General features: G+C 46.2%; 1 protein-coding gene across 3 annotated transcripts in view; it reads right to left on the bottom strand.

Annotated features, from left to right (window-relative positions):
* cmpy (crimpy) overlaps positions 1-27,984 on the bottom strand; it is a 155,014-nt gene that overhangs the window by 101,726 nt on the left and 25,304 nt on the right. For all 3 annotated transcript variants that reach the window (XM_076620058.1, XM_033337771.2, XM_076620059.1), the window contains one exon: positions 27,668-27,712. In XM_076620058.1, the coding sequence (XP_076476173.1) occupies positions 27,668-27,712 (45 nt within the window). The remainder of the gene's footprint in view (positions 1-27,667; positions 27,713-27,984) is intronic.

The following is a 27,984-nucleotide window of genomic DNA, read 5'->3' as shown; positions in this document are numbered from 1 at the left end:
TGAAAGGTATGCCGGAAATACGCGACAAGGAACAGAGACAGTGTCGCGAAGAGGACAAATCGTTTATAGGAGAATCGCGTTAGGTATTTAACGAGCTATCGCGGAATACTCGATGGTTTGGCGATGCTCGCTTTGTCAGAATGAAAAACGAGCGGTAAACCTGGTGTACTGTGCGTGAGAAACGAAGAAAAGGAGAGAAACGAAGCGGCGGGGGAAACGGATTATCGTCGACTATGACGTCGGTGAAAATAAATTGGCAGCGGGGACGCGTGTTTTCCGAGGCTGGTCGAAGAGTACCGACGGCGACCACTGGCTAACGTTTAATCGATCGTAGCGCTAGATATCGAACGCTCGAACCGGTTTTACGTGTCTCGTGCACGAGGAAATCAAACTGATAGCGTGACCATTCTAGTTACGCGATCGACCCGGAAAGGGATAGCGACGTATCGATACGCGGAATTCGACACCGGGGTAATCGATACAGAGGCCGCGCGACGAACACCTTTGCGAAAGATAATTTTTGCCAGTCGGGAAAACGGAAAAACGGTGCGGTAACCGCGAATTAAGCTCGCCTGGACGACTCGCCTGGACGACTGGCTGGATAGAAATTTCGCTGGAGTACCGATCGTTAAAAATTGCCAAGGAAAGGAGCGATTGCAAGAAAATCGCGTAAAGTTTCGCGTAAAAATGCGGAATCCAGGGTAAGCGAGCTGCGGAATATTTCGACCGGCCATTACGACAAATGGAATACGCGATTTGTCGCGACTGAATTGTCGATCGCAAGCGATCGTCGGTCGGGTGCGCGAACGCGAATAGTCGGTTTCCTCGTGCAAAGTGCCGTTATCGGAGTTCCGACCGCACCTACACACACCGTGTGAGCGCGAGATCCGTCCGTGTGTAGCGTTTTCGACTCTGACAAACCCGCATCTCCGTAGACCGCCGCAGAGAAAGGGAGACACGCGGTTGAAACCAACGGGACACCCGACAAACGCCTACGCGATGCGACGCGAAACGTATCTGCCGTTGACGGTTCGTCGATTACGCTTCCACTCGCGTAGCCGTCCGGCTCGTTGCCCATTTCCATCGGCGAGCTTTAAAGAACTTGCATCCACGACGTTCTTTAAAGTTTCGCGGCCCACGCGACCTACCGCCCACGTGCAGCTTCGAACGAGCTATTATTTTCCTTGCTTTGCCAAATGGAAAACGTTCGGCCGAAACGAACGAAAGCGGCGTCCGGTTGTTCGAGCTATTTAAGCGATCTCGCGTTAGTATCGCGATAGATTACGCGGTGACCGATACGACCGGTTTATCGCCACGGTTCTCGTTTTCTTTGGATCGTGTTCGACCACGTCGTTCGAACGTCACGTGTTAACCGGAATTTGAGAAACCGCGAAACCTCGACGAATCGTCCGGAAACGCGAAAATTTCGCTGCCGAGCTACGGTTTATCTGCGCTCGTGCAGATAACGAAAGGTCAGGAGATTTTTACGCTCGTTGCGGCTCTTCCGTCCATTTTCCTGTTCGCTCCGATACGATAAAATTATATAAACTCGAACGTGGTATTCAACGTCCGGCGAACTTTCAGTTGCCATTTTCCAGCGGTCGTCGTTAATTATTCGAAATGCAAACACTCGGCCCGACGTTTCTTCCGTTTCGCGTACTTTTCGAAATCTCACATGGTCGGAAATATCGCTCGAACAGCGAAAAGCACCGACATTCGTATCTTTGAGCTGCGACGAATGAAACGGAGCGAGAACAGAGCAGATCCGACTAGGTATAAAGGAAAAGGAATTACAGAAATGGGACAGCCAGTCAGTCGTCGCGAAAAGCCACCGATATCTTCTACCTTTGCGTAAACGTTCCTTTTCTGCTCGATAACGCCGTGCGGAAAAAAGGAAAATCAATCAAGATACATATATATATAGACATCTATGCACCTATGCTGGGAACGTATACAGAGTTGGAAAAAATCCTGCGTCAGACAGGATCGCTTTGACATCGATGCACTCATAGATCGGCCGCTTGGCAAAGAGAATCGGCCGGTAAGCATTCTCAAAACGATGACGTAGTCTGATAAGATAAGCGACGGGAATAAATCTCACTTACTCGATTTGTCTGCCGAATCGAAGGAGCAGAGAGGCGAGGGACCGAACGACTCGAATTAAATTTATCGACGAAAGATCGAATCGATAAACGATGTTCGAAACACGCGTGGATGTTAAAAAGTTGAGATTCTCGTGCTCTTTCGCGGCATCCAAAATATACCGACGAATCGTCGTATATTTTTCTACGCCGTTTCGAACGTTGCTTCGCGTTTTCAAACGGTTACGAAATCGTCCACATTTCGCCGTTTTCCATCGAAAATTTCGTTTCGCCGTTGGTTTACGATCGATCGTCCGGCGAAGGCCGATCGTCGCCCGAAATACTCTGCGAGACGCAACGCGATGCGACGCGGCAGTGGCGTTAAATCGATGCCACGTGCCTCGCGAAATTTTCAACCAAAATACTAGCTAGCCTCTGGCAGGCGGACCTGTGGCAACCTCTCGGTGCTCGCCTCTGCGACTTCTTTTCCTGCATTCTCGGATAACCCGCACCATATCGCTGCGTTCGCGATCGGCATATTTTGCCATTACGCGTTCATTCGCGTCCTTTGTCCCACGGAACCTGACGGTTCGTGTTCCGATGATAAATGTTGCAACAACACTGGAAATCTTGTACCTCGTGGAAAAGCGGTTACGGTTAACGAGTGGCGAAATTCGCAAGTTCGGATACGCGTCTGTCGCCTGGTTGACGAAAAGTACCGTTGCCAAGATGCACGAGACGAGTATACTGCAGCTCGAATCGCGAGTATGGTCGCGCGAATTTTCTTCTATCGGTGTACACGTACGTTCGGTATCCATCCGTGTAAACCGGTCTAAATGCGTTCTCGTGCCGAACCACGGTAACTTGCATTCGAACGTCCGCGCGTGCCACTTTGCGAGAACCGTCGACGTCTACGTCAGCCGAGCCGAGACTCCGCCGCGGCAATTTCCCTAACACGTTCTAATTATTACCTAGAATTCTCGGAACCGGCGAATAATTTGCTCGCTGTCGGTGCGTGCGACGACGAGCTCTCTGCTCCATTTGCATAACGCTGACAAAGTGGTTCGAGCGCGGGTAGCCCGGCTAAAGGCTGAACGTTCTGCAATTTTACTCGACGTTCGAACGTCGCGGAAGGAAAAGACGCGCGTATTCTCGTATTTTTCGAGTCAACGGTTATGTAGGTAATTAGCGCGCGTCGATCGGCCGGCCTTCGTCGCCCGACAGCAAAGCCAGAGGAAAAACGAGCGTCGCGAGCACGCGAAGCGAGCGAAAACATCGTTTGACTCGCCCCTTCCCCCGCCCCACCATTGATTCATTCTGACCGCCACCTGTGGCTTTGCTCGTCTTTCACGGCCACCGCGAATTCCTGAGAAACTGTAGGTTGGAAAAAGCACGGGCAACCGACACGACCGCGCCGAGCTTCGTAGTTAACGTCTCGTGAAAAATAAACATCAACTGACGACGCGATAAGCGAAGCGGTCTACAAGGTCAACCCTGAAATTCCAGTTTAGTTCCAGGCCAACGATAAATGGGAGGGGCGCGGGACGAATTCAAATTGCACGATATCTGGCTGGCAACGAGAAAACCGCAAACTAAAATCCCTTGCACGCCCTTCCACCATAATTCTCTTGTCTTCGCGGTTCTCTCTTCTTCGTTCCTACAGTTGTTCGTAATCGTTCGAGAGAGGGGCAGAGGGAGGGAAAGAAAGGCCGCTTACTCGATGGCCTTGATCTACGCACTAGATCGTCCTTGAACGGTGGTCGCTCGTCGAGAGAACACGCGCGTCCGTTAGCGACGATCGCGGGGCACCGGCAATCTTCGGCGCGTCTACGCGCTACTTACTCGGGATATCCCTCGGAAAGAAAACATCCGATCGACGAACACCGTAGGATCCTACCGTATCGCCCATCTATCCCGTCGACCATGATAATAATCAACGCTGTATCACACTGTTTTCAACGGCTCGTACAACGTTCGAGCTTATCGATTCACCAAAACACGCGACAAACGACGTAGGCGAAATCGCGAAACGACAGCTCACGCTTTTCTTGCTCGGACGAGTAGAAGTTGGTCGACGAGCGCGGAAACGACGACGCGTCGTTATCTCGACGACCGCGAACCGAAACTCACGCGAGGCGCGAGCGAAACTGACTCGAGCCGTGACTCGGACTACGGTTTTATACGAGTGACTGGTTTCCCCCCCGACACGCTACGGCCGCGATGCGTATACACTACGCACTACAGCCAACTCGGCCCAACTCGCGAACCGTGCTAGCTTCTTCCCGTTTCGCCCTTCGTCGTCGATCTTAAATCCAGCTCCCACCCACCCCCTCGCGCTGAATTTAGTTTTCATTCTACCGAAGAAAACCGTGCTGGTTGCTCGTACGCGCGAGCTTTCCCGCCCGACCGTGAAGCGAGAGAAACCGGCGTCACTCCGTTTTCGCAGCAATTGAAAGCCAGCAGCACCCATCCGATACTCGACGCTAAGGAACGCGACGAGTGGTTTGTAACGATCGCGGCGAAAGTTGCACTGTTTACAAGCGAATTCTAGACGATTTCCAAGGGAGACCGGTGTTCTCCGCTTTGACCCTCTTTCTCCAACTCTCGTTCTTTTCTCTCTCTGCCCTACGTCTTCCTATTTTGCTCTCTAGAAATCATCGTGGCGGCAAGAAACTAGAGAATCCATATCCTCGACCCGACAGAGACAGATCCTGCCGCTGTCAGATCCTCGCCAACATCTCGAGACTCGTAGCCCGACTAGAGCCGTAAGATAACGCGCGTCACAGACCTCCGAACGAAGGCGTCGAGTTTACTCACGGAAAATTGCCTTGGCGTGCACCCACACAGTTAGTACGTGCATCCGCGTTTATACAGACACGCAGCCGAAATCCCGTACGTACGAAAGCAGCTATGAAAATACGTGTATTATTATCGTGGCGAATACCACTGGGTAGGAAAACGTCGAATCGAAGCTCTCGAACATCTCGATGCTGTTGCATCGCCAGATATCCGCAAAGATTCGCCGAGTATGTGTGCGATACGTTTGCATTCGCGCGACGCCATCTCCGATCGACAGCGAGCATCGCGTTAAAAATCAACCGGCGCCGATAAACGGAGCAGCGTACTGTTACGATTGGCTACGTCGGTCGCGATGGTCGAACGTCGGCGATTACGCCAACGCGTGCGTGCATACGCGATGCCTGAAACCAGGCGAAGTATTAATTTCCCGGCCTGTCAGACTCGCACGTTCTCCGTTCTCGTACCTACGTTTCTTTTTTTTTTTTTTTTTTGAGATTTAAAGTTTATTGAGTCCAAGAATGCAGTTTTAAAGAATTTTTGTAATGGTATGTTAGGCAAAGGTACCGATACGCGGCGGTACGACGTAGCCATGCTGTATTATGTGTCGGCGCTTTACATTTTTCGTTGTATGATACAATTTTTAGATTTAAGCTGCTGGGGAGCGGAGCTATTTTATGTATTTTTTTTTTTTTACTATTTTTTTCTGTCCTGAAAACTTGGTCGCAAAACAGGACGCTACGGTAGTTTGCTTTTTGGGTGCTGTTCTCGTACCTACGTCGTCGCGTTTGCGTGACCGCGCGTATACATAACGCGTTAAAGCTTCAACGCGTTGCGCGTAACGTAACGTGATGCAACGCGTTGTAGATCGGGGTACGTTGGTTCTCGCGTATCTTCGACGCGCAAAAGGTGGATTAACGCGTGCATCCGCTCGAGGTTTCGATGACGGTGCCGCTTGGTGGACCCTACGCGTTTTCCCTTCTCTTTCTTCTCGTCTTCTTTCTATACGCGCGTATACACGCTTTCCCTCGCGTCGTTGCTTCTCAGCTATAGAAATCGTTCGCTGCAAAGGTGGAAGAGATTATCGGAAAGCGGAACGGTTCGAGCTGCTCGTGCCGACGTATCGCGATTATGAATTACGATCGTTAGGATACGGCGCTATGCAGATGGTCCGGATATAATTTAAGATTTAATCCGAACCGCGACGCAAGCTGCGGCTTCCACTTGGCTTAAGTCGTCCGGAGTCTTGTCTTACCTTCGGAACAAAGGCTTCTTTATGAACGGCACTTTGCTTACTCCGTTATACGTTGCTCCGCGATATCGGGACGTAGGATCCGCGACATTACCTGCACGTGTAGCGCAGGCGAATAGAAATATTTGGCGGGCGTCGACTTCGACCAAGAAATGAAATTTCCAGGCAAACTTCTCGGCCGGCGTTTTAATAAAACACGAGCAACTCTTCGACGACGGAACGACAACTTTCTATCGTTCTTCCCAACGTCTCGGAGAACTCGTCCTCGCAAGAGAACGCGCGTTTATCTTTTCATGCGTCGAGGCGTACGCGAGTAAATCTACGGAAAGAATTCGACGCGACACAGACATCTGCTCGCTTCTCGAATACGTCCGCTAAGCTTTGCTAAGCCGAAAGCGTTGTACTACGAGAACGAGAAAACAACGGAGCCGAAAAAACGAGACTCCAAGACGGAAGAAAGTAGCGCGAAAGTGGTTTCTTCGTTTCCACTTGTTCGTCCGAAGCACCGGAAAGTTTCTCGTTGCGCGTATTTCCACGCGTCCGTGGAAAAGCCAAGTGAACGAGAAATTGGAAACCGTCGTCTTCGATATTCCAGCCGATATATCCATATTGGTCGGATTAATCGTCGACTAATCCAAGTGGTTGCTCGCACGAACTGCTAATTAAAATTGAAACGCAGTTTAAGCGTATCGAGCGATACGCGTCGTCGAAACACGGGTGACGTCGAATTCTCGTTTATACCGCGATTTTTATAAACGACGTATTTCTATAAACAGGGCTGTGAAGTCGGCAGTCAAAATTCCCGGCGCCGATTCCGACTGTTTCTTTTTTTTTTTCCTCTCTCGTTTTTACCTCGGACTCCCACTCTGACTGCGACCCCGATTCCATTTACGATAAATTGTTAACGCGTTAATTATATGTGTACGTGTATGTTGTACGTTTGACGAACAGCGACGAACTAATTTATGCGCCATAAAATACAGATTTATCGAGGCTAGGATGACGCCGACGATATCGACGTACGAAGAACGAACAGGCTGTTTCCCCAAATCTTTACAACGATTTCTTTTATTAATTAGGAACGCGAATTCCAGTACTTTTACTTCTGCTTCCAGGAAACAAACTACGGCACGAATTTCGCTCTAAAACGTTTCAGAATTCACGGTCTCTCTTCTCTAATACGAGAAACGGTAAAGTTCAATATTTACTACTCGGTTTGGTACAACGCGACATTTCATAGGAATGCAGCTGCCGTTTTATACGACGATTATACACATTTTGCACTTTTGCGCATCGATACGAACGTAGCGCTTTTAACATGTAAACGGTTTTATCACAACTTTCAATTATTTTCGCCACATTTTTCATTTTACGCGGAATTTGCCAACACCGAGCCACGCTCAGCGTATTTTCTTTCAACCTCGCCTCCGACTCCGATGATCTCCGATATTCGTATTCCGATTTCGACCAGACGATTTCGAATCCACGCTGTCCTGCCTGTAACGTTATCGAGCTCGTTGGAAGATCGCGTGTCGATATTTCCACCGTTTAAAATTCGCGATCGCGTAGCGAAAGGTAAAGTACGTTATCGAACGAGACGAGTAGCAGCAACGACGTTTCCGTCACGGAGATTTTTCTCGCGAACAAGATCGTTAGTAGATGGGAAACCGGTGTGCGCGTAATTTAAAACGATAGCACCAGCAGCGGCAAACCGAGTGCCGCGCGGAGAACGTGCACGGACATCGAATGGCTGTAGCTCGATATTCGTAGCGACTCGAGTAATCTCGGATTATCGGATGTCTTCCAATATCGGGCGATACTCTTAGGTAACGGAGCCAGATGATTTTTGTGCGCCGAGGAAATTGCGTCGGTCGGAGAAAGCCGGGGATGCTGGGTGAAAAATTACGAACGTTCGCCAGGCGGTGAAGTCGAACGCGATCCAAGGATTTTTTGGTCTGTACGAGCCACGCGCCTGATAAATAAACGAAGTGTGCTCGGATCGTAGCAGAGATCCGAGGTGCGGAAGTTTAGACTGTAGCGGGAAATTTACGCAGCGTTGGGACACGAAGAGCGAGCGGGAAACGAGCGAGGAACGAGAGTGACGCGCGTTCGAAATTCAAAGGTAGTTGGCCCTTGGATTCGGCCGGTGCGGTTGCATCGTTTCGCGAGGGACATTTACGAACGAGCATCGATTTGCAAAGCCAACCGGGTCGACCGCTGCCGGTCGACCAAAAGCTATTTCACTTTGTGATTTCGAAAACCGCAACGCCGCTCGCCAACTTTCAAGTTTTCGAGTCAAGTTTTGCTTTGTAAAACGAACGCTATGTTTCACCGATCACCTCCGCCGATGTCCATCGTCGTTCGTTCTCATTGACGTTTCGCAAATATTACGTATTCGTGGCACACGGAAAGCGAAGTTTCTATCAATTTGTCGGTAACATTGGTTTCCGATAAAACTAAATTTAACCGGCTATGGATTAAAATTACACGATAAAACGCGAATACGTGTTTTATCGACTTTTTAATTTGCCTCTCGATTAAACTTTTATTTTCTCCAGCGCGCGGATCGTTCGCGCTATTTCCTCGCGGTCTTTCGGTCAAAATTTAATCGCTCCACCGGACCACCGACCGAAAGATTTAAGGTAATGGCGGAAAAGAGCTGGCCATTGCTTATAACGAAATATTAAACCGACCGCGATCCACCTTCCACCTCGTCGCTAAATTTATCAACAATTTTCGAAAATGTTATTCCAACGCGTATCCTTCGGGCTGCGAGTTGTGTATTTAGGTATCCAGACGATGCAAGAATGCCAAACAACAAACTACATACCGGTTTTGCGTGCTCGTGTCGTACAGTCGTGAGCGTCGACCGAACGAAAATACGCAGAAACGAACGGAGAAACGATCGCGTTTTCGTCCCGGCGCCGCGTTCGTCAGAGCTTTCTGTTTATGTACCTTCCAACCGTCCCACGCCATACCGCATTTCCTCGCTACGATCCAATAATAGGCGAATACTTCGAGAGAATGACGAACGCCTATTTAACTCTCCGTAAACGCGCCTTTCTCTCGTCTACGCTGACTGGCATAGGCGGTCTACGCTCGCCGCACGATGTACGGAGACTATCGTCGTTTGTCCACCAAAAGTGGACAACCATGCGAACGTGCCGGACGTTTACCAGCGATTTGAAATCGGTGCAAGATCGCCTGACTTTTTCCACGCTTCCCGAAAACCGTAATCTCGAGCACTCGCACGCTCCTAATGTCCACATCTGCTCGGTTTCCAGCTATGTTTTCCAGCGTAATTGCTGTCGCGATCAATCGACCACACTGTATTAGGTTGTCCGAAAAGTGTCGTTCTTCCATAGACACGTCTTTTATAGCAACGCATTTTTATACAAATATGAAAACTAATCCGTCGATTTTTATCTTGATAGGACAACATGGATCAGACGTAATTGGTTAAGATAATACAAAACGGAAAATGTGCTTCCATTATTTCCTTATAAAACGAAAAAACTTTTCGGACGACCTAATACGTTGTATCGTTTAATTCGCGGAAGAAACAACGAACTATTAAACTATCGCGGAGATTTTTACTTAGTTTGGAAGCTTATCGGTAGATTTTTACGTATCTGAATTTTACGTAGGAGAATTTGAAAGTACAAAGAAACAATTACGCCAGGTGCAGCCGTCGACGAGTCTTGCTGTTCTCTATCGACGTAATTACCAAGAACCTTTGTATGTAACCGCTTCTCCGTACTTGACACCTGAGGTCCAGGCGAGAGAACGCCAACCCTGTTGCCTGATATCGGCAGCCGTCGAAGGAAAAGTTGCAGTGGACAGAGTATGAAAGAGCCTGTATCGCCGACAACGAGCCTCGCGCCTTATTCTTCCCCTTACGAAATCACTGACGCGTTACTACTTCCATCGCGTTATCAATTCTTCGCGTTGCTGTTGTGTCGTATTAGTATGTGGCGGCAAAGTATATCGCCGAGGCGAAGTGCCTAATGAACCATCGATATCCTAACGATCCTTCCGCCGAATGTTCGAGAAGAACGCGTGGGGATATTGACGAGCGACAAAGAGAAAAGAATCGAATCTGCGAGACAATTAGGTTTGGACCAGGAAGCGATAAAGTCGAGTTGTAACCGCGCGGTGAAATTGACTAGCGAAATCGAGAGCGATACGCGACGCGATCAAAAGAAGATGCTTGTTAATAAATTGACCTAAACACCGAGGTCAATTTATTTTGACCTCGTAAACACATTTTTAATTTTTCCATCGACACAACGATCTACAGTGAGATCCGTTATAACGTGTCGCACGCGTACCGAGCGAAAATTCAAATTCGATTTTCTCGAAAACAAAGCCTCGAACGAAAAATTTGTATTGTATGTTTTCGACTTCTTTTTTCGCGTAGAATCACCCCGTTTCCGCTTGTACCACCGGTTACCTACCACCCTGTATATACTGTGGCATATAAATTTCTAACATTACATCGATTTCGCGTATTTTTATAAGCTTTCCGATCTAAAGTATCGTTGATAGTTGGTCGTTCTATTCGTTTCGTAATCGCATTACATTTCGCTAGGAAGACAAGCAGAAATTATAGAGTCGGTGGTGGGGGATCTGAATTATGAAGAGAACCGCGGCCGCGAGTCTTGGACGGTACAGCGGCGAGGACGCGCGCTCTCGAAAGCCATTCGTTAGCCAGGAACCCGCGCCTTTGTTAGTTCCCTTTTTGTTAAATTTAGTTTTCGTAATATGTGGCTCAATGCCGAAGACGCGACGCGCAGTATAACGTACCCTTGGCACGAAAACTCGTGCAGCGTGCAAAAAACCTATTGTCATATACGAGCCAAATTTGCACCGACAAAAATACACGAAATCGACGAACAATTCCGTTTTGTACTTTCCAGAATATTCTATCAATTCTCTTAGTATTATACATATCTGACGTAAGAGCGCATGATTTGAAAGTATGTAGGTAGTTACCGCAACAAAGAGAGAGAGAGAGAGAGAGAGAGAAAAGTAAATGTTCGAACATCATCTGTCTTTGCGTTTCCTGTTTGGTTACGGAGACTTTTCGCGCTGTCGCAGACCGCTACTCTCCAGGATTCGTAAAGCCAGCCAGGATAATCGTCACGCCTATCATAGAGAAGGTGGAATCTCTGCAGACGACCGTCACGTCGGAGATTCACGCGGTACCGTCTTCTCCGATCCGGTGGGAACTGCAACCGATCGACGCACGCCCGAGCCTACGCGCTCTCCAGGATTTTGACGTAAAGGATCCGGCGTTCGACGCGAACCTGACGGCGACGCGAAGCCGTGCTACGCGGCTATTAGTAGGCAACTACCGGTCTGACCGAGCTGCAAGATCGGCGTACGCGCGTGTCGACGCGTGCCCGATTTTAGACGTAGGTCGAAAGCGCCTCGTGGTCGAAAAATCGCGAAACCGTAACGTCCGTGAGGAAATCACCGCCAGATAATTGTACGACCGGTACGAAGACGGCACGTGACCTTCTTATTCAGAAAAATGTGAAACTGCGCAACGATCCGCGGTCTAGTTATCGGCGTAGAAACGACGATCTCTTTGCGGACATACATTGCGATCTCTTTGCATCCAGAAGACGTCTCCGGATTTAGGAATTTCGTAAGGATGTCAGAGAGCGATTTCGAAATGTTCGCGCAGAAAGTTGCTCCGAAAATAGAGAGAAACGCGTGAATCGTTGCCGAACCGTTGGCGTTGTCGAACCGTTGCCAACGAAAAAGAAAATCGAAGCAAAACGAGCCTGTCAGCGAAAAGACGATTAACCGGAGCTGCGTGTTGCCCGTTTGCACGTTCATCCAACGTTTGCTCGCGGACATCGAAAAGGAAATACTTGTCCACGGACTCGCCTTCTACCTCCGGTTATTTCCAGATTTTTCCTGGTACAACGTACGCGTATCGACTGCGGACGATCGTCTGTCCTGACTCTCTTCGGATTTGAATTTTCTCTCCCGTTGTTCGCGGATGTTCCACGGAACACGAGTCTGCGAACGAGTATCCGTCAGCGTAGATCGGACTCGGCCGCTGCAGCTAAACTTCAACGATGTCCACGACGATAAAATCGCTTGCCTAAATATCGTGGCGATTTATCGAAAAGAACGAACGAAATAGAATAAATATCGTCTAGACTGGTAGTTGGAACTATATAGAAAAAAGCTTCATAGACGGACAAATTAAGTCGTGTGCGTCGAAGAGTTGCGCTGGAAATTGCCATTTGCGTGGGAAACGGGAATCTCATACGCGTTCGCCGTGTTCGAAGGACGATTCCTTCTCCCCTGAAAGCTGGCGGCAGACGGTCTTCGAGATTCGCTTCTTCCTTCGCATTCCTGCGAGTCACTCATCGATTTCCACGGTACGTGACAAGATCGGTCAACCGTGAGTACTTTCAGGATTCCAACAGATCCAAACTTTTCCTCTTTATCTTTGCTTTCCAGCAACCATGTTCTGCGACTGGATTGTCTCGTTCCCTGGTTGAACAAAGAACTTGATTTCGATCTTCCATCATAACCTACGTATACACCGTTGCGCGAAAGGAATGCCAACTCTTTTTTCGCCCATACGATCCAATTTGTACTTTCGAATATTCTCGCTCGGATACACGTAAGAAGCGTAAAAATCTTACGAACAAATAAACTGGAAAGAGAGAAACGAGATAGTATTTTACGCTCCGTACTCTCAGGCTGCGTGGATAGAGTTCTAGACTCGGCTGGTATTTTGACGAGAGAAGTTGACGTGAGTGTTTCGATACGTGGGGAAACACAGGGAAAGAGAAAGGCGGACTTGCAGAAACCACGAAATTTGTAGTCAGTCGGAGGTTCCGTAACGGTGGGAGCAACTACGCGAAGGCACGCCAAACACTCGAAAATGGTTTAGCAAGATACGGTAGATAAGTTGGAGGGCGAAGCTCGTCGACACCTTCCGGCCCGATTTTCCGACATCTCGCCGCATTCCCTCTCTCGTTGTTCCGAAACTCGCTAATACCAACCGGTCGGTCGTTACACGCCCCTTTGCATCCGGCTTCGTCTCTCGTTTCATCGTCGATTACGCGCTTCCGCGTGGAAGCGAAGACGGTTAAGTTAGCGGGAAAGTGCGATAAGCAACGATTCGATCGTTTCTCTCGGGAACGAAGAGCGCTCGCGGTTGTCGGCGAGTTTGGTAAAAAGCAAGCGGCGACGAGGCAAGAATGCGCCGACTAAGGAGAATTTGAAATATTTACGTCCGGCGCGCGCTCCGTGCTTCGAGATAAGAACGTTTGCTCGCGAAACACTTGCACGACATCGGTAAACAAAATGTTGTACTTAAAGGTGAAACGTTGGCGTCGTTCTCGCGGAAGCTGCCCTCCGGCTCGATGCTTGGCTCGCAAACTGCAAACACGTCCCGGCCAAGAATCGATCGGTCGAACCAAATCCTAATCGGCGAATCGAAACGAACGAATCTTGGCCGAGATTTTCGACTCTGGCGAAGAAGAAACGTAACGTTCTTGGAGAAGTTGCAATCGCACGGGCTAGGGCAAACATCGGGAACCCGGTGAATCACGAAACGATGGTAGGTATCGTGATAGGGGAGGATAGCTCGTCGGGATACGGAAAGCGGAGCAGCGAGCCCAGTGTCGGGTCATAGAAGGATCAGGTCGAATGGATGCTCTTAGTGATTACATTTGCAAGTCAAATGAGCTAGTCGACAAGATGCTACGTATACTTATATACATAGAAAGGACAGCTATCAGAAAAGGGTCAAAGGACCAGGACAGAGACCAGCGGCGCGGCACGGCGAAGGCTAAGACGGGATGAAAAAATGAAGGGATATCGGTCGACCGAACTTCCTTCGCCTTGAAAAGCGTCTGAAACGTCCTCGTGAAGAGGCCAGAATCGTGGAGCACGGTGAATGGAAAGGGGCGCGGGCGGTGAAGAGAAAAGACGGAGGGGGAAGAACCTTCATTTCGCGAGAGGGCGAAATTGGGTATGGAAAACGAAACGAATCGTCGAAGAGAATGTGTCACGGTTCTCTCGTTCTCCCTTCGTCTACCTCTCACTTTCCCCTCTCCTCTTAGAATTCGTGGAAAAGAAAGAAAAGTCGCGCGGGCTAAGTAACGACGAAGGGGGAGTGCGGATCGGAGAAAAAGTTGGGAAACGATGGAGAATGTGCGAAGAGGGGACGCAGAGAGAGAGAGAGAGAGAGAGAGAGAGACAGAGAATCGACCGGGAATGCCGGCGAAATGACTTGGTAGGTTTATCCTGGACTAGCTTCATTTTCAGCTCTCGTCTGAATATAAAAGACAATTTAATTATAGAAGGATTTCCAAAGGCGAGTCGGCTTTTCGTTCTTTCACGCTCCTCGTTTCCCCGTGCTTCGTTTTATCCCTTTATCCGTCGACTCTGCAACCATCTCGTAAAACGGACCGGAGCACAATAAACGGGACTAAAAGTTGAAAGGTAAAAATCTTCAGATTACCGAGCCTAAGCTAATCTCGATAATTTTGTCGTCGTTGTTGACGCGACGCGATCCGTTATCGGAAAGGACGCGGTTCGATTCGATCCAGGAAAACGGTAGATTTTCATAAAAACGCGACTCGTTTCGCCGAGAGCGCTGGATCGGCGATCTATGCGCGTCGGTCAAAATGGGAAAAAAGTTCGAGTCGGATACGAAACGAGAACCGTCACAAGGAAACTGCAATTCGGTCGATATAGCGCGTACTTTGGCGCTTATGCATTATGCAGCCAGATGAGTCTAAACTATTCCGTCTGACGATTTACTCGCGGAAGAAGCATCGACGATAGAGCTTAATCCGGGTGAATCGCGACGTTGGAAAAGTCGAACGTTATCGCGTCGGGTGACGTTTAACGCAAAATCGAGCTGCACTATTATGTAATTCGCTGAAAAGCGTCGTAAACTGTCCATAAAGTTACTACGCCGCGTAACGTCGATTGTTTCGTTCGTGTTGAATCGAACCGAAGTTAAACACGTCCAGCAGAAAAGCCAGTAAAACGGAATTAAATGCATTCGATATATGTGTGTAATTTGCAAAAGACGATTGTCCGCGCTGAAGCGGTTCCGGAAAGCGTTTCGAATCCGCGTCTCTACGATTCATTCGCGACTCGACCTCTTTTTCTCTCCGAATGGCGCATAACCTCGCGTGTTTTCTTTTCCGGTGAAAACGACGCATAATACTGGAAGGTGGAGCCGATACGAACATCGCGTGACGTCCGCGCCTCGTTCTCGTTCGTCGTCGATTTAATTAACGCAACGCTGAAACGCGCTCGTTTCAAAGCCGCCGGCAAACGAAATTCGAACCATCTACCCGAATTGGTAAATTCGCTCCACTTAAAGACGTTGTCGTACAGTTTTTCGATAATCTCCGAAAATTTGAGCAGATACCGTAGGAGTTTAAAGATCGCGTTCGCGTTTTAACGTTGTAACGACCAAGTATTTAACTATCGACACACGTCGGTATCAGGTAACTGTACGGTTCTTTCGTTCGTGGCAAATTCGCTCTAAGCTCGTAACTTGCTGCTCTATCGGACTTTGGCACGAAATCTTTGTACGAATCGAACGTGAAAATATTTCGGGCGATCCATACTCGTCGGCAGAGAGGCGGAAGAGAGCGCGGTCGTGTGCAAACTCAGTCGAACGGCGCGTCAAAGGCGTGTCACGCGTATGCATCGTGCAAGATGCAACGGATACCGAATCAATGAGAAATAATTGGCGTGGCTGCATCGTGATCACGGTTACGTAGATAGCGGCGTAAGAAATTTCGTCTGATTTTCGCGTTATATAATCGTGATAATTAACGAATGGCAGGCATGCGACGATGCGCGCAATTAAAACGCCGTTTACTTGACAAATCGTTCGCGCGTACAGTTTCCTGCCGTTTTCTACCATTTCCTAGCGTTTTCTATTGGGTTGGCAATCAAGTGACTGCGGACTTTGTCAATACCATCTAATGACAAAATCCGCAATCATTTAGTTGCCAACCGAATATTTACAGGCTGCGTCTAGCAGAAGGATAAAAGTTAGCAGACGCGTTCTATTTAAATGCGACAGCCAGCAACATCGATTTCAACCTGTTCTCGGTGCAATACCGTCTTTATTAGCGCGAGTTACTCGATACCCGATAAAAAAATAAATACGCGATATTTTTATGGGAAATGCGTAGACGTCTGTTTCGGTTAAAGCGAATTCCAGCTTTATGAAATAATCATGGGAGGCAAGAGCGTGGGATCACGCCAACGCTCGGCCTCGAGCCAAACGAATTTGCATCGTTATTTCTCTTTCGGTCAATGGCAAAATTAGGCAACGAAAGACCGACGAGAATCGATTTATTCGCTGCTATATCGTGGCTGGTTTATCGGCTCGAGTTCGCGATCTGCCGTTCGAGTGTACGTAGCGGATTTCGCGAGAGATTGTTAAACACGAATTCTAACAACGGGAGAAATCCGTCTAAAGGGTGGGGTAGGAGTTCAATTTGGCTGTGCGAAGCGTACGTTCGAGCGTGGATTAGTTTCCATGGGGAATCACGGCGACATCGAAACAGAGAACGTTATTAGACATCTGTCGTAGACGAAGTGCCGTTTGTGTCCGAAAGAGAGCAGACGGAAGAAAAGAGACCGAGAGAGAGAGAGAGAAAGAGATATTAGAGAGATCTCGGACGTAGCTGTAGAATGGTCGTGGTGTCATTTACATATAAATTGCCCACCTAAAATCATACTGGCGTTTAATTTTCCGCTTGCAAGCCGGCTATGCACCGCCATACTCTGTAGCGTCCTACCACTTTGGTGCTTTTAAATTGCCGTAACGTATTATCTCTCTGGTTTGATCGCGCTTAAATCACACTCGCCATCAGCATATTCGTCTGGTCGGTACGCAAGCACGCACAAGTAGTATATACGTAAAGACGAGTTTAAATTTTGATAAGATAAGAAACGTTAATATACGCTGAATTCCCCAGATTAAGTAAGATTAAATCGCAGAGAATAGGGAGAGAACGGGAAGTCGTAATTTCACCGAGCGATCCCCTTACTTTTTTTTTTGTTATGTTCACCCTTCGAACTCGTTACATCGTCCCCTGTCCGTGGCTTCTATTTACACAAACGGCGACTTCGAGTACCCTGGTATCTTCGAGCGCCGCTTATCGTACGTTAAAAGGCGAGTAAAGCCGAATTTACGCCGTTTCACCGTCCATGATTCATCGAGAAACGTGGCATTCGTTCTCGTCCGATCCTTCAAAGGGAACTGTGCGTAGACTCGGCTTTACTCGCCGCTTCGTTAAACTACCGGCCGTAAGGTCGTGCAGACTGCTCGTTCGAATCTTTATTTGTATGGGACCGCGAAGTAATAAACGACGTGGCAAAGCGACGTGCAAGTAACGCAAACTCGCGTGGAAGAGGGCTATCGTACCGTCGCGTTCCAAATCTATTTTCATTGCGATACGATCGATACGCCGTGCGACAGCGATTGGGTTTCAGGGGGAAGCGTTGTCGAACGGGAAAGAGTGCGAGCGGGAAATTAATCGATAACGAAGGGAAGCGTTCCGTGAAAGAAAAATGAACTCGAGAAGTAAATAGAAGAAATAAAAAAAAAAAAAGAACAAGAAAAGAGGAAAATTGAGAAAAGGAAAGGAGAAACAGGCGAAAAGTAAGAAAACTGACGGATCGAAGGGAGCCGCCGCGCCGTAAAATTACACGTAACAACGCGGCAGACGACAATGTCTCGACGAATCCTCGCAGACTACGGCGGAATAATCAAGCTTGGCCTTGCGCGTTCGTGGAAATTGCAGAAATGCCTCTAGCTGTGCTTGTATATTTCATATTTTACGATGTGTACGCAAGTCCATCGTGAGAGCAAATAGAGAGGAGGGAAGAGGGCGAGGGGGCTAGACGGTGAAGGAGATGCAAGAGGAAAAGCTGAAACTTCCTGCGGTGCGTTCTACCGGAGGGCAAACCCGGTACGGTGCATTAACCGGGCATTTACGTGTAGGTAAGCCGTGTAGCGTGCAAATGCATGCCGACAGATCGTTGTAGTCACGGTCGTTTTTGCACTTCGCGTTACCCATCGTAACTCGGCGCTAATTTTTTCACTGAAATCGGCCGAACCGATGACAGCAAAAAGGTCACGCTGGTAAAGCATCAATGACACGTTTCACCGGTAGATCATCGACGTGACGTTATTTTTAACTTTATCGTTCGACCGGAAGGTTAATTCCCGTGCTTCCGGATATACGAATACGCGTTCCTGATATTCGCGACGAAACGTGTGGCCTCGATTCTATTATCTTTTCGAGTTGTACGTACACGTGAAAACAGTATATATACATATACACACGTATCGCGTACACGATATTCGTATAATATAGAAAATTGATATCGCCAAGCGTAAGCTTTATTTTTAATGTGGCTCATTCGGTTTATTGCTTGACCCAATTAATTCCGGCAGTCGGAATTTATCGACAAAACGTCAGTCGCGCAATTTGAAATCTCATTTCAGATTTATAACGTTAGCGAACCAACATTTACAACTAAATACCCGAGAATCCAGAGACATAATGCTACGAACGAGGCTGCAATCGTTCGATCACCGTTGTTGAACAAATCGTTCGACCGTCGGTGAGAGACGCGAGGTAAAAGCGGTGCAACCGGCTGCTATTCACGCCAACCCGTATCGCGATATCTTTGAAGCCGCCGTTACTCTCCTCGTCGCGATAATGACGATAGCATCGTGATAATTTTGTCGCGAGACATCGCTAACGATGCCGTCTCTCTCTTCCTCGCGGAAGAGAACCCGACGAAAAGAGATCGATAACGGTAAAACGCAAAGATAATAAAGAAACGGTACGAAACTAAAATAAAAGGATAGGAATGAAATTTATCGAGATTCTCGGCTTGTGGCGAGCGTTGTCAAAATTGAATTTTCCTACGTTAGAGAGAGGGAGGAGAAGGAAAAGAAGAAACAGAGAATCGGAGGAGGGAAAAGGGCGAAAGGAAGGCCACGGATACAGCGGCTGTTCCATCGTTATTTATGTCCTCGACGTACAACGCGGCACAGGCGTTCTCGATATACAATAGAAATTTGTTCGGGCAGACGTGTCGAGCAACCGGAATAAGATAGAAAAAAGAAAAAGGGAAGCAAAAATAAAGAAGGCGGGGATAGAGAAGGTTCGAACACCGCATCGCGGCGAAACGTTTTCGGATTCGACGGAGTATTCCAGGAGCGCGAAAAGTGATTTGGAGGAGGTGTTCCTGCGGAACGAGTCAAAGGGAAGAAAAGCTAGGAGAAGGAAACACCGGGGTTAGATTGATTGCCCCTTTCACCCTCGCCTGCTTCAAGGCCGGACTATAGATACATTCACCGAGCAGACAGCGCGCCATTTCTGACTCGATATCGGATCCCATGTTCGCTACCGATTTCGACTTGCGTTTTCCGCGACTCCGATATTATTCTTCCTTCGTCTGTCAGTCGGACACGAGAAATGGAAGAACAACGCGTTCGATTCCTATATTCCTCTTTCCTCGCATCTCTTTTGTATTCGTAGAATTACGATCGAGTCCACCCTTAATGCCGATCGACGTAATTACCTCTCGAAGTAAACTACGAATGCGCAGGGCTAATTCGATGCGTTCGTCTCGATAGTCGATGAACCGATTAACTGAATTATCGGCAGCCCATTAACCGAGAACCGTCCGACTTTCCCTAATGCACTTACATTGAAAACGTGCTTTACATTCGAAACCTGTGTGAATTCCTTTCGCGCGATTCCCATAAATTTATTCGGCTACGCCTCCACCATCCCACGCCACGGTGAAGATTACCATCGGGAATGGAATTACGTGCAGCTACCGAAAGAGCTTTTCACCAACGGATGCAAATATGAATAAGAGCGCGACGTCTGAGTCTTTTTCGACTTTTTGCTCGGCTGTTCCGGCTCGTGCAACCGTGGACGGTGTGCCGACAACGGTAACACGTGGTAGTTTATAACTAAAAATTATCGCGATATACTTACACGGTAAGCTACTTATGTGTCTACCTCGATGGCCGTACGAACACGAGAAGTTCCTTGTATTCAGAAATTTGACGACCCGCGTCGTTTCGTTTCTCCTTCTTAGGTTATTTCGCGTGGAAATAAGATGGGAAATCGAACGTTGGAAATGCGGCATGCGACTTACGACCAGCTTTGTCCCTTCTCGGGTACCGCTATCTGTCGGTTTTCAGTCCTTTTTCGATCCCATTGAAAGGAGGAGGATGACCGGCAAACGTCAAATTTATAACCCTTCAAAAACCTAAAATTCTGATAAGACATCGTTCTATAGATCGTAAGATACCGTGCAAGTGCCATAACTTATGGCAAATGTGATGGGAAAGTTGTAAACAACGTAGACGAGATTCACGGTACCCCGAAAAACGAATTGAAACTCTCCGACTTTGAACGATCGTAACTTCGAAATGAATACGGGAAATTGCAAATATTCGAAGGCTATTTTTTAAAGGAAAGTCGATATTTTTGTAGCGTGTTAAAACATACTGCCCAGATTGTTTATCGGTAAAAATGAAACTCCACGAATTAAGGTAAAATATCGCCATACGAGTATTCGTTTATCATTAGGTATACTATAAGTTACTTCTAAATACGACGATACGATATAAATATATATTATATTGTATATTGTTACGATAATTATTCGTATTCGATACATTCCACTTCGTTTCAGAAGTAACAATATATATTTATGCATGTTGCAACAATAATTCTTCCTACCATACATTTCATATATAAATTCGATACATTTTATATATATATTGTTACGATAATTCTTCGTATTCGATACATTCCATTTCGTTTCAGAAGTATATAGTATACGATACAGTATAGTCCGTCCTTCTTTTCTTCGGAAAATAGTTTTTCGATAAAATCTATTTGTGACCTTGACGTGTCGTACAATAGCACAATTTCCTTCAATTTCTTTCCTGTCCTTATCGCGTACAAGTTGTCGCAACAATGGCAAACCAGGAATTAATAAACAGTCGAAGAATCCTTACGCTCTTCTAGACTTCTGCGTCTCCTTCGCGTTATCCTGCCTGGATCGTGTCTGGATTATCTGGTCACTCGCTACCAAGAAATTTTGTAATCTCTTCGACAGAGAGTTCAACATCGAGAACTCTCGACTACGAAACTCACTGTCCTCTTGCAAACCATCATCACGATTACGTCGCAATTATGAATACTTTTAACATAAAAGCTTTCCAACAGCTCACAACTATTAGCTAACTTTTCCTCCTTCGCAATACTATAAATAATAAAATCAATAGCCCTCGTTTGTCAGGCTTGATCAACTTTAACTTGCCCTGCCGCTCTATCGGACACGTGTCCTTATTTTATGTACCGGCTTCTAAATCCAAATTCGATCATACCGATACGATTGTTAGAATATGCAGTACCGCGAATGAGTACGCGGATCGAGTAGACGACTTATTCGTCGATTTCCTATCGCTACGATAGAACGTAAGAAGATCTCATCGAACACGTTTTAAACTTACGTATACGTTGCTGAATTATTAATCACGCGTATACGAGTACACTTGTCTAAATTTTGCATAACAGTACTCGGTATTATTCGCGTCTCAACGCCGATGTATTTTGTATCGTACATTATTTTACGCGCAAGGGCCCAGGTCCGTAAATAGAATTAAATTTAAATCATCGTTAACGTACGATGAATTATTAGAATTTCAGGTGCCCGAAGGCTTGTAAATTCGCTACTTTCTCGCCGTCCTTCTTCGCTTCTACGATTTTAATCTATCTGCTTCGCGCTTCTGTTTCGATAACGAAAGTTGTAACAGAACGTTCCCTAGCAGGAAATTCGCGTTTTAATTGCGTTCGCTCGATCGTCCTATCTATTTAAGAGCGCGCGTTCAAACCATTGTTGCTATGCTAGTAATGTTTAACGCAAAGTTTGTACATCCCATTTTCGTAATAGCCGACTGGCCGTAAAATTAGCGATCGATATTGGTCGGGTACAAACGTAATGGAACCGATATAAACTTGCATATAAACTCTTTACGAATCATCGAATCTATTCGTAACAGGATAATTAGATGAACGAAGTAACTGGCGTGAGGCGTTTGAACAGGAATTTTGGAACGCGACAGTACGTGTTCTCGTTGAGCGGCAAGCAATGATTCGTTAGCTTTCAATGGCAGTCATTTCGTGAGTGTCGGACGCTCTTGTTTCAGAGAGGATTAACGCGGTGCCGCGCTGCACCGAAACGCTTTGAAATTCCACTGTTAAGCCAAGCTACGCTGTTTTCTCCTTTTCGCCGTTACGTGTAACTTCATCTGGGACTATTTTAAAGGGAAAGATGGTGTTCTCCCGACCGAGAAAGTAACTTTTTTTCGACGAACAGTTTCATCGGATTCTTCCGGCCGAGAGTTTTCACTCACCTTGTCACACTTGAGATTTCCTTCCTTCGGACACCCGCTACCTTTATGAAGCACTTGGATTTCCCACGGGAACCGATATACCGACTACATCGTTACTCGCGCTTTTCGAATTACCTACTTTCCGGTATACATGGGAAACTTTCGCACGTCGTTAAATCGGCGACAAGTTATTTATTAAAAATACGATACGGCGGAGAAAAACAACGGAGGAAAGAAGGAAAATTAATTTCTGCGAGAAGCAGCTTTTGACGGAAAGAGAGAGAGAGAGAGAGAGAGAGAGAAAAGAAAAAGAAAGAAAAGAAACGGTAGATTCAGTGGCTAACGGCGCTAATTGAACTTCTCCTGTTACGGTGAAGTTTCAGTGGCGCGCCGGTTAGAACAGAAGACAAATTTTTAATAAAATTAACAGTTGTAAAGAAAGTATTTCGTTAGGAGGAGATGAATTAATCCGTGCCCTGTGACATTCTCGAGACTTGCGCGACGAGTAGCGGAAACTTTCGAAATTCGCTTAAGCCTGGAACGATTTTTTAATAGAAAGCTTCGTTTCATTTAGCCCGGTACGGATACAAACTTTATTTTTCATCGATATTTCTTCCTTCTTCTCTCTCTTCCTTCGTCTCTTTCTCCTCCATTCTTCGTCCTTTCACCTCTCTATTCTTTCCTTCTTCCCCTCTTTTTTATTGCCTTCGTTAACAATTTTCCTTCGTCTATTCCTTTTTCCTCCTCGTTCTATCCGGCTTTTTCTTTCCCTTTTTGTTTAATCGAGAACGCGATAGAACTTTCATCACAAGTACGCCAGCAAAGGTAACGATATTCACTGGTGCGATTTCTATTTCGCTGCGTCGAAGTGGAACCGTCTTTTCTTCCCCCTTTGTGTCCCTTCTTCGGAGTCTCTGATAAAAGGGGTCGTCGCCGTGGAGCCCGGGACAATCTATTCGTTTTATCGGTGCAAATATGCTGGAGGTCCGCAAGCGGAGCTAACAGTTGCCGCGTACTCTCCTCCCTCGAGGATTACTAGCTCCGGCAGCAACAGGAAAAACGCCAATCCGACTATACGAGTATACATTCTGCATGCGCTCATCGGCAAATGTACTACCAGCTCTTTTTTAATACGTCAAAGTATTTCTTCGTGCTACGATGAAACGCTCTCCGGACGAGTCTCTTGAAATTCGAAATGCTACGCGAATCCGGATCTACGGTCTACGTGTAACGATCTTTTAACGACACAGCTCTCGTTACCTCTCCCATCGTTCGCCAATGACTCGAGAAATTAGCGGAATATTTTTTCTTCGGACGTTTCTCGAAGAATCGGTTTCGAGGAGTCCAGGTCCATTGGAAAGAAAAGAAATAAATATGAATGCGATCTGAGGTGATTTGTTTGAGAGTCCTGTTGAAACGTGGGAACAGGACGAAGCGCCAAAACTACTATCGACTGCAGAAATTCGAAACATTCCGGAAGTTGGTAAAAACGCCAAGACATTTCGCCGACTTTCACATATTTGTCGAGAACTCGAAACTGGAAAAGGACGCCGATCTCGGATAGATACGACACCTCAACCGTGTTTAGCCTGGCGATACTAACGAGTTGCAAAGATTCTACGATGCAACGAAGAATGTTGACTCGATGGGAAGGAAACAAAAAATGTGAGAGAGATCCGTGGCTTCTCGCTGCAAACGAGGAACTCTCCCTCTGTGTGTGTGTGTGTGTATGTGTCTGTCTCTACTCCGCGTGCAAATTGGAGCATCGAGTCCAAAATTGGATCGAATCGCATTTGTTCCCCTTACCTAGGTGAATCGAATACCTAAGTGATTCGAACAGAGAGAAAAGGCGGAAATCTTGGATCATTAGTTCGCTACTTATGTTATAAATGACTGAATGATCGCTGTAATTTATCCTTGTTATTATTACTATTAGACGAACTGAGCCTGATAATAAATGCAAAGGAATACAACAGCGAATACAATGGAGGAAGAAAGAAAAGATAAAAAAAGATAAAACAAGAGAACGAAAATACTCTTCAAACACAGAGTACAGAGTGATTGTTATAATATAGAATTAAGTCGTAATGAAATGACTGTTTTATCTTTTAATCTTATTACTGCAATTTACTGCAATTACAAACCAGATAACCGATGTGTAGCGTAATTGCGGTTTAACTAACGAAGCATAGACATGTTCGTACGTTTGATAATTCCCGAGACGTACGCTTAACGAACCAAAGAGCAGGATTTGTTGACTATACTTGCAGCAATTTTTTATATTATTGTATATTAAATCATAGGAAAATTCGCTAGTTATGTCCGCGATTGGTGACTTGATGCTCAGTTTGTTAACGTTTTTCAGGAGATACCACGAAGAGGATCGGATTTTAGTTCAGCTGAAAATTATATCTCTGTATATAATTTCTGCTTAAAACGCAGCGTGTAGACTTTTTGGCAAGACTTGGGGGTATCTGTCGCGGAATTCTATGTAGATGGGGCTCGACTCACCTACCTAAAGTAAACTTGGCGGACTTGATTTCTTCGTAAGTAGGGAAAGCAACTGGGACTCGACTCACATAGAGAAGATAAGCATACGATCTCGGCGCTCAATCTACCCCGTCGTCCTTTCGAGGGAAGCCAAGGGAAATGTAATACGTTTGTAATTTCTGAAAGAGAAGCCAGCCCTGAATTTTCGTCGAGCTAGAAGTCACTTGAAATAACATACGCTTGAAACGAGTCGCTCGTTTTTCTGCAATCGCCGTTTAACTTTACCATCACGACACAGATCGCTGCACGGTTATGATTAACGACGGCGATGCGATTTCTCGATTAAACTCCTAATCGAGAGCAGGTTTAATTCTCCTGATATTTAAACCAGCGATTCTCCAGCTGTCTGATAATTATATCGAGGGAAGAAACTAAGACGAGACGATCCTCAACTCGGTTACTGCAGTTGGATAATCGACGAATTAATTTTAGCAAATTGAATCGATATCTTGGATGCACGGGAGTTCTTATTACGTTCGATCGAATAACTTTCTCGAGGTTGGCGATCCTTGAAAACACGTTGCCAACGTAAAATCGCGGTTCTCGATATTCCCCGTTTGATGGAACGTGAAAGAATATCCATTATATTAATCGCGTCCTGAGAAACCATACGCGAGAAGAAAGATTCTTCAATTTAGTATCCGACGTTTGACAAAGACACCTGGCATTTAAACCGAGGGAAACGATTTAATTACCGGCTCCCGTTTTTACGTTGACTTTGATACCTCGAGCCGCAAAATTATCTAAAATAGGGCAGTTTATTAAATCGTTTCGGAAACTTTCCACGTTATGCGGCTCGAGAGGATTTATTTAAACAGACAAATAAAAAATGGAAAAAAGGAGAGGAGGAAAGAAACAGAATTAAAAGGAAAGGAACGCAGCATCTCTAGCTAGCTCTTCCACGAGTGTTGCGAAATTTACGGAACCTCTTTTATCATTTGGCCTGTTTCTCAGCAAAGTTTCGTCCTTTTCCCTTCCTCTCATTGATTGTAACGTACCACGTGAAAGAGGCGAACGTCTCGCCTAAAAAGGGAAGTTCTTATCGCGGCATTGTTGCTCTTTCGTTCTTGTTTCGTAAAAGACCAAACGTCCGCCTACCAAATTGAATTAGTTCTTTGCGTCTCGTGGATCTGACTGGTACGCCGCCAGGTCTGGTTGGAGCTGGCCATCGCTTCTCGCCGTCTCCTTCGGTAATACAATTCCTTGCTTATGCTCCACGTGACCATCTATCTTGACACCCTATTCTATTCTCTTGCTTGCTGCTTCGCTCTCGTTTAACTAAATAAAAACCGCCCGGACTAGATTCCTTCCCTCGTATCTCTATACGGCATAAAATCTACCTGAATGTTCACGGTAATCAGGCTGCTGATCAAAGCTACTTTATTCTCCTCGATTTTACCAAGCGTGAACACGCTAGAAACGTTTGAACGTTTCTTCTTCCTCTGTCCTTTCGTTTCTATCCGTTTCCACCTTGAAACGGATATTTCTTCAAAAATTTCAAACGCTAATAATACTCGACGCTATGAGACACGCGCTGCCTAACGCTGTTGCTATTGTACCATTGGCAACGAAACTAATTCCAAGTGTCTCGTTACGCTGTGTGCTAATTGCGAATACAACACCGGTCGCTTCTAATTAGTCGATCTTCCTAAGAAACACCACTGACGGCACATCGCGGAAACACATGAACAGAACACGCTAACAGAAAACATCTCGCACGGAGACTCTTCTACCGTGGCTGTAGTAGTACACGTAGTAACTGGCAACACGGAACTCGTTAAAAACTCTGTCTGACAGCAAGCTTTTTCACCATTTCCACTATTAGCCTTTGTGAACACGCGGATACACGCGTAAAGCAATCGTCGCATCGATCAAATATGGTAAACCTCTGGCTGTTTCATTTTATAGGAATAAATCGTTTCAGAAAATACGTGTACCCTTGTTTATAACGTTATATTCCCTTTTTAGTTGCGAAGAATATTATAAAATATTGAGAGATATACAACGATCGTTCGGCTATATTAATATCCTTATCTTTTGTACGAATTCAGTATTAACCGTGCAACAAATTGAATTAAATTAATAACCGTCGCTCGGATACGTAAAAATAACACACTAGATGAATTTCCGCGTCTCGGCATAAAGAGAAACGAGATTTTCACGTATTCCGGCCAATTTATCGTTATAGAGATTATCGTTTAAAGGAATATCGATAGCGTAAAAAAAAAAGAGAAGAAAAAAAGAGAGAAAGGAGAACGTAAAATAATATAGATATTATTGAAAGCATTATAAGGAATTTATATCTTTGTCAGGAAAATGTACTATTCGAACGATTCATCGTGGAGACGATGTAGAGGTAAAAGTCGGAATAAACTGAAAGCTACGAGCGCGACGCGGCGTATAGTTCGTTAACACAAGCGTACTCGTGTAATTTCACTTTAATCCCTCAAACTCTCAATCGCCGATGAATACTAAATACACTCAATTAAAACTCCTCCCGGGAACTTTCGAAATTGACTAAAAGTGACTCACCTTCAACGTCGTCGCTTGGCGTGTTTCCGGAATTAAAGAGGTCATCTGAAACAGAAGTTCATCAACATCAGCCCAGAAAGCGGTTACACGTATCTACGTGTGCTTACACACAGTCGCGCGGCTCACGCCCGACACAGATCAATTCAATCGCTATTTTCTCTGCCTCGTAATCTGTTTTATTAAATTACGTAACGGAGCGACACGCAAATAAATAAGAAGATTAAACTACCGAACGATACTTTTTCATCAATTAATCTTTCGAATAATCGAATTATTTGTCCATTTCAACAGATAAACCAAATCGAAGGATCTTCCTC

The sequence above is a fragment of the Bombus vancouverensis genome, chromosome 7 (genome assembly GCF_051014615.1).
Source record: "Bombus vancouverensis nearcticus chromosome 7, iyBomVanc1_principal, whole genome shotgun sequence".
NCBI classification, from domain to species: domain Eukaryota; kingdom Metazoa; phylum Arthropoda; class Insecta; order Hymenoptera; family Apidae; genus Bombus; species Bombus vancouverensis.
The sequence above is the reverse complement of the archived record's forward strand: the minus strand, read 5'-3'. Positions and strand labels throughout refer to the sequence as shown.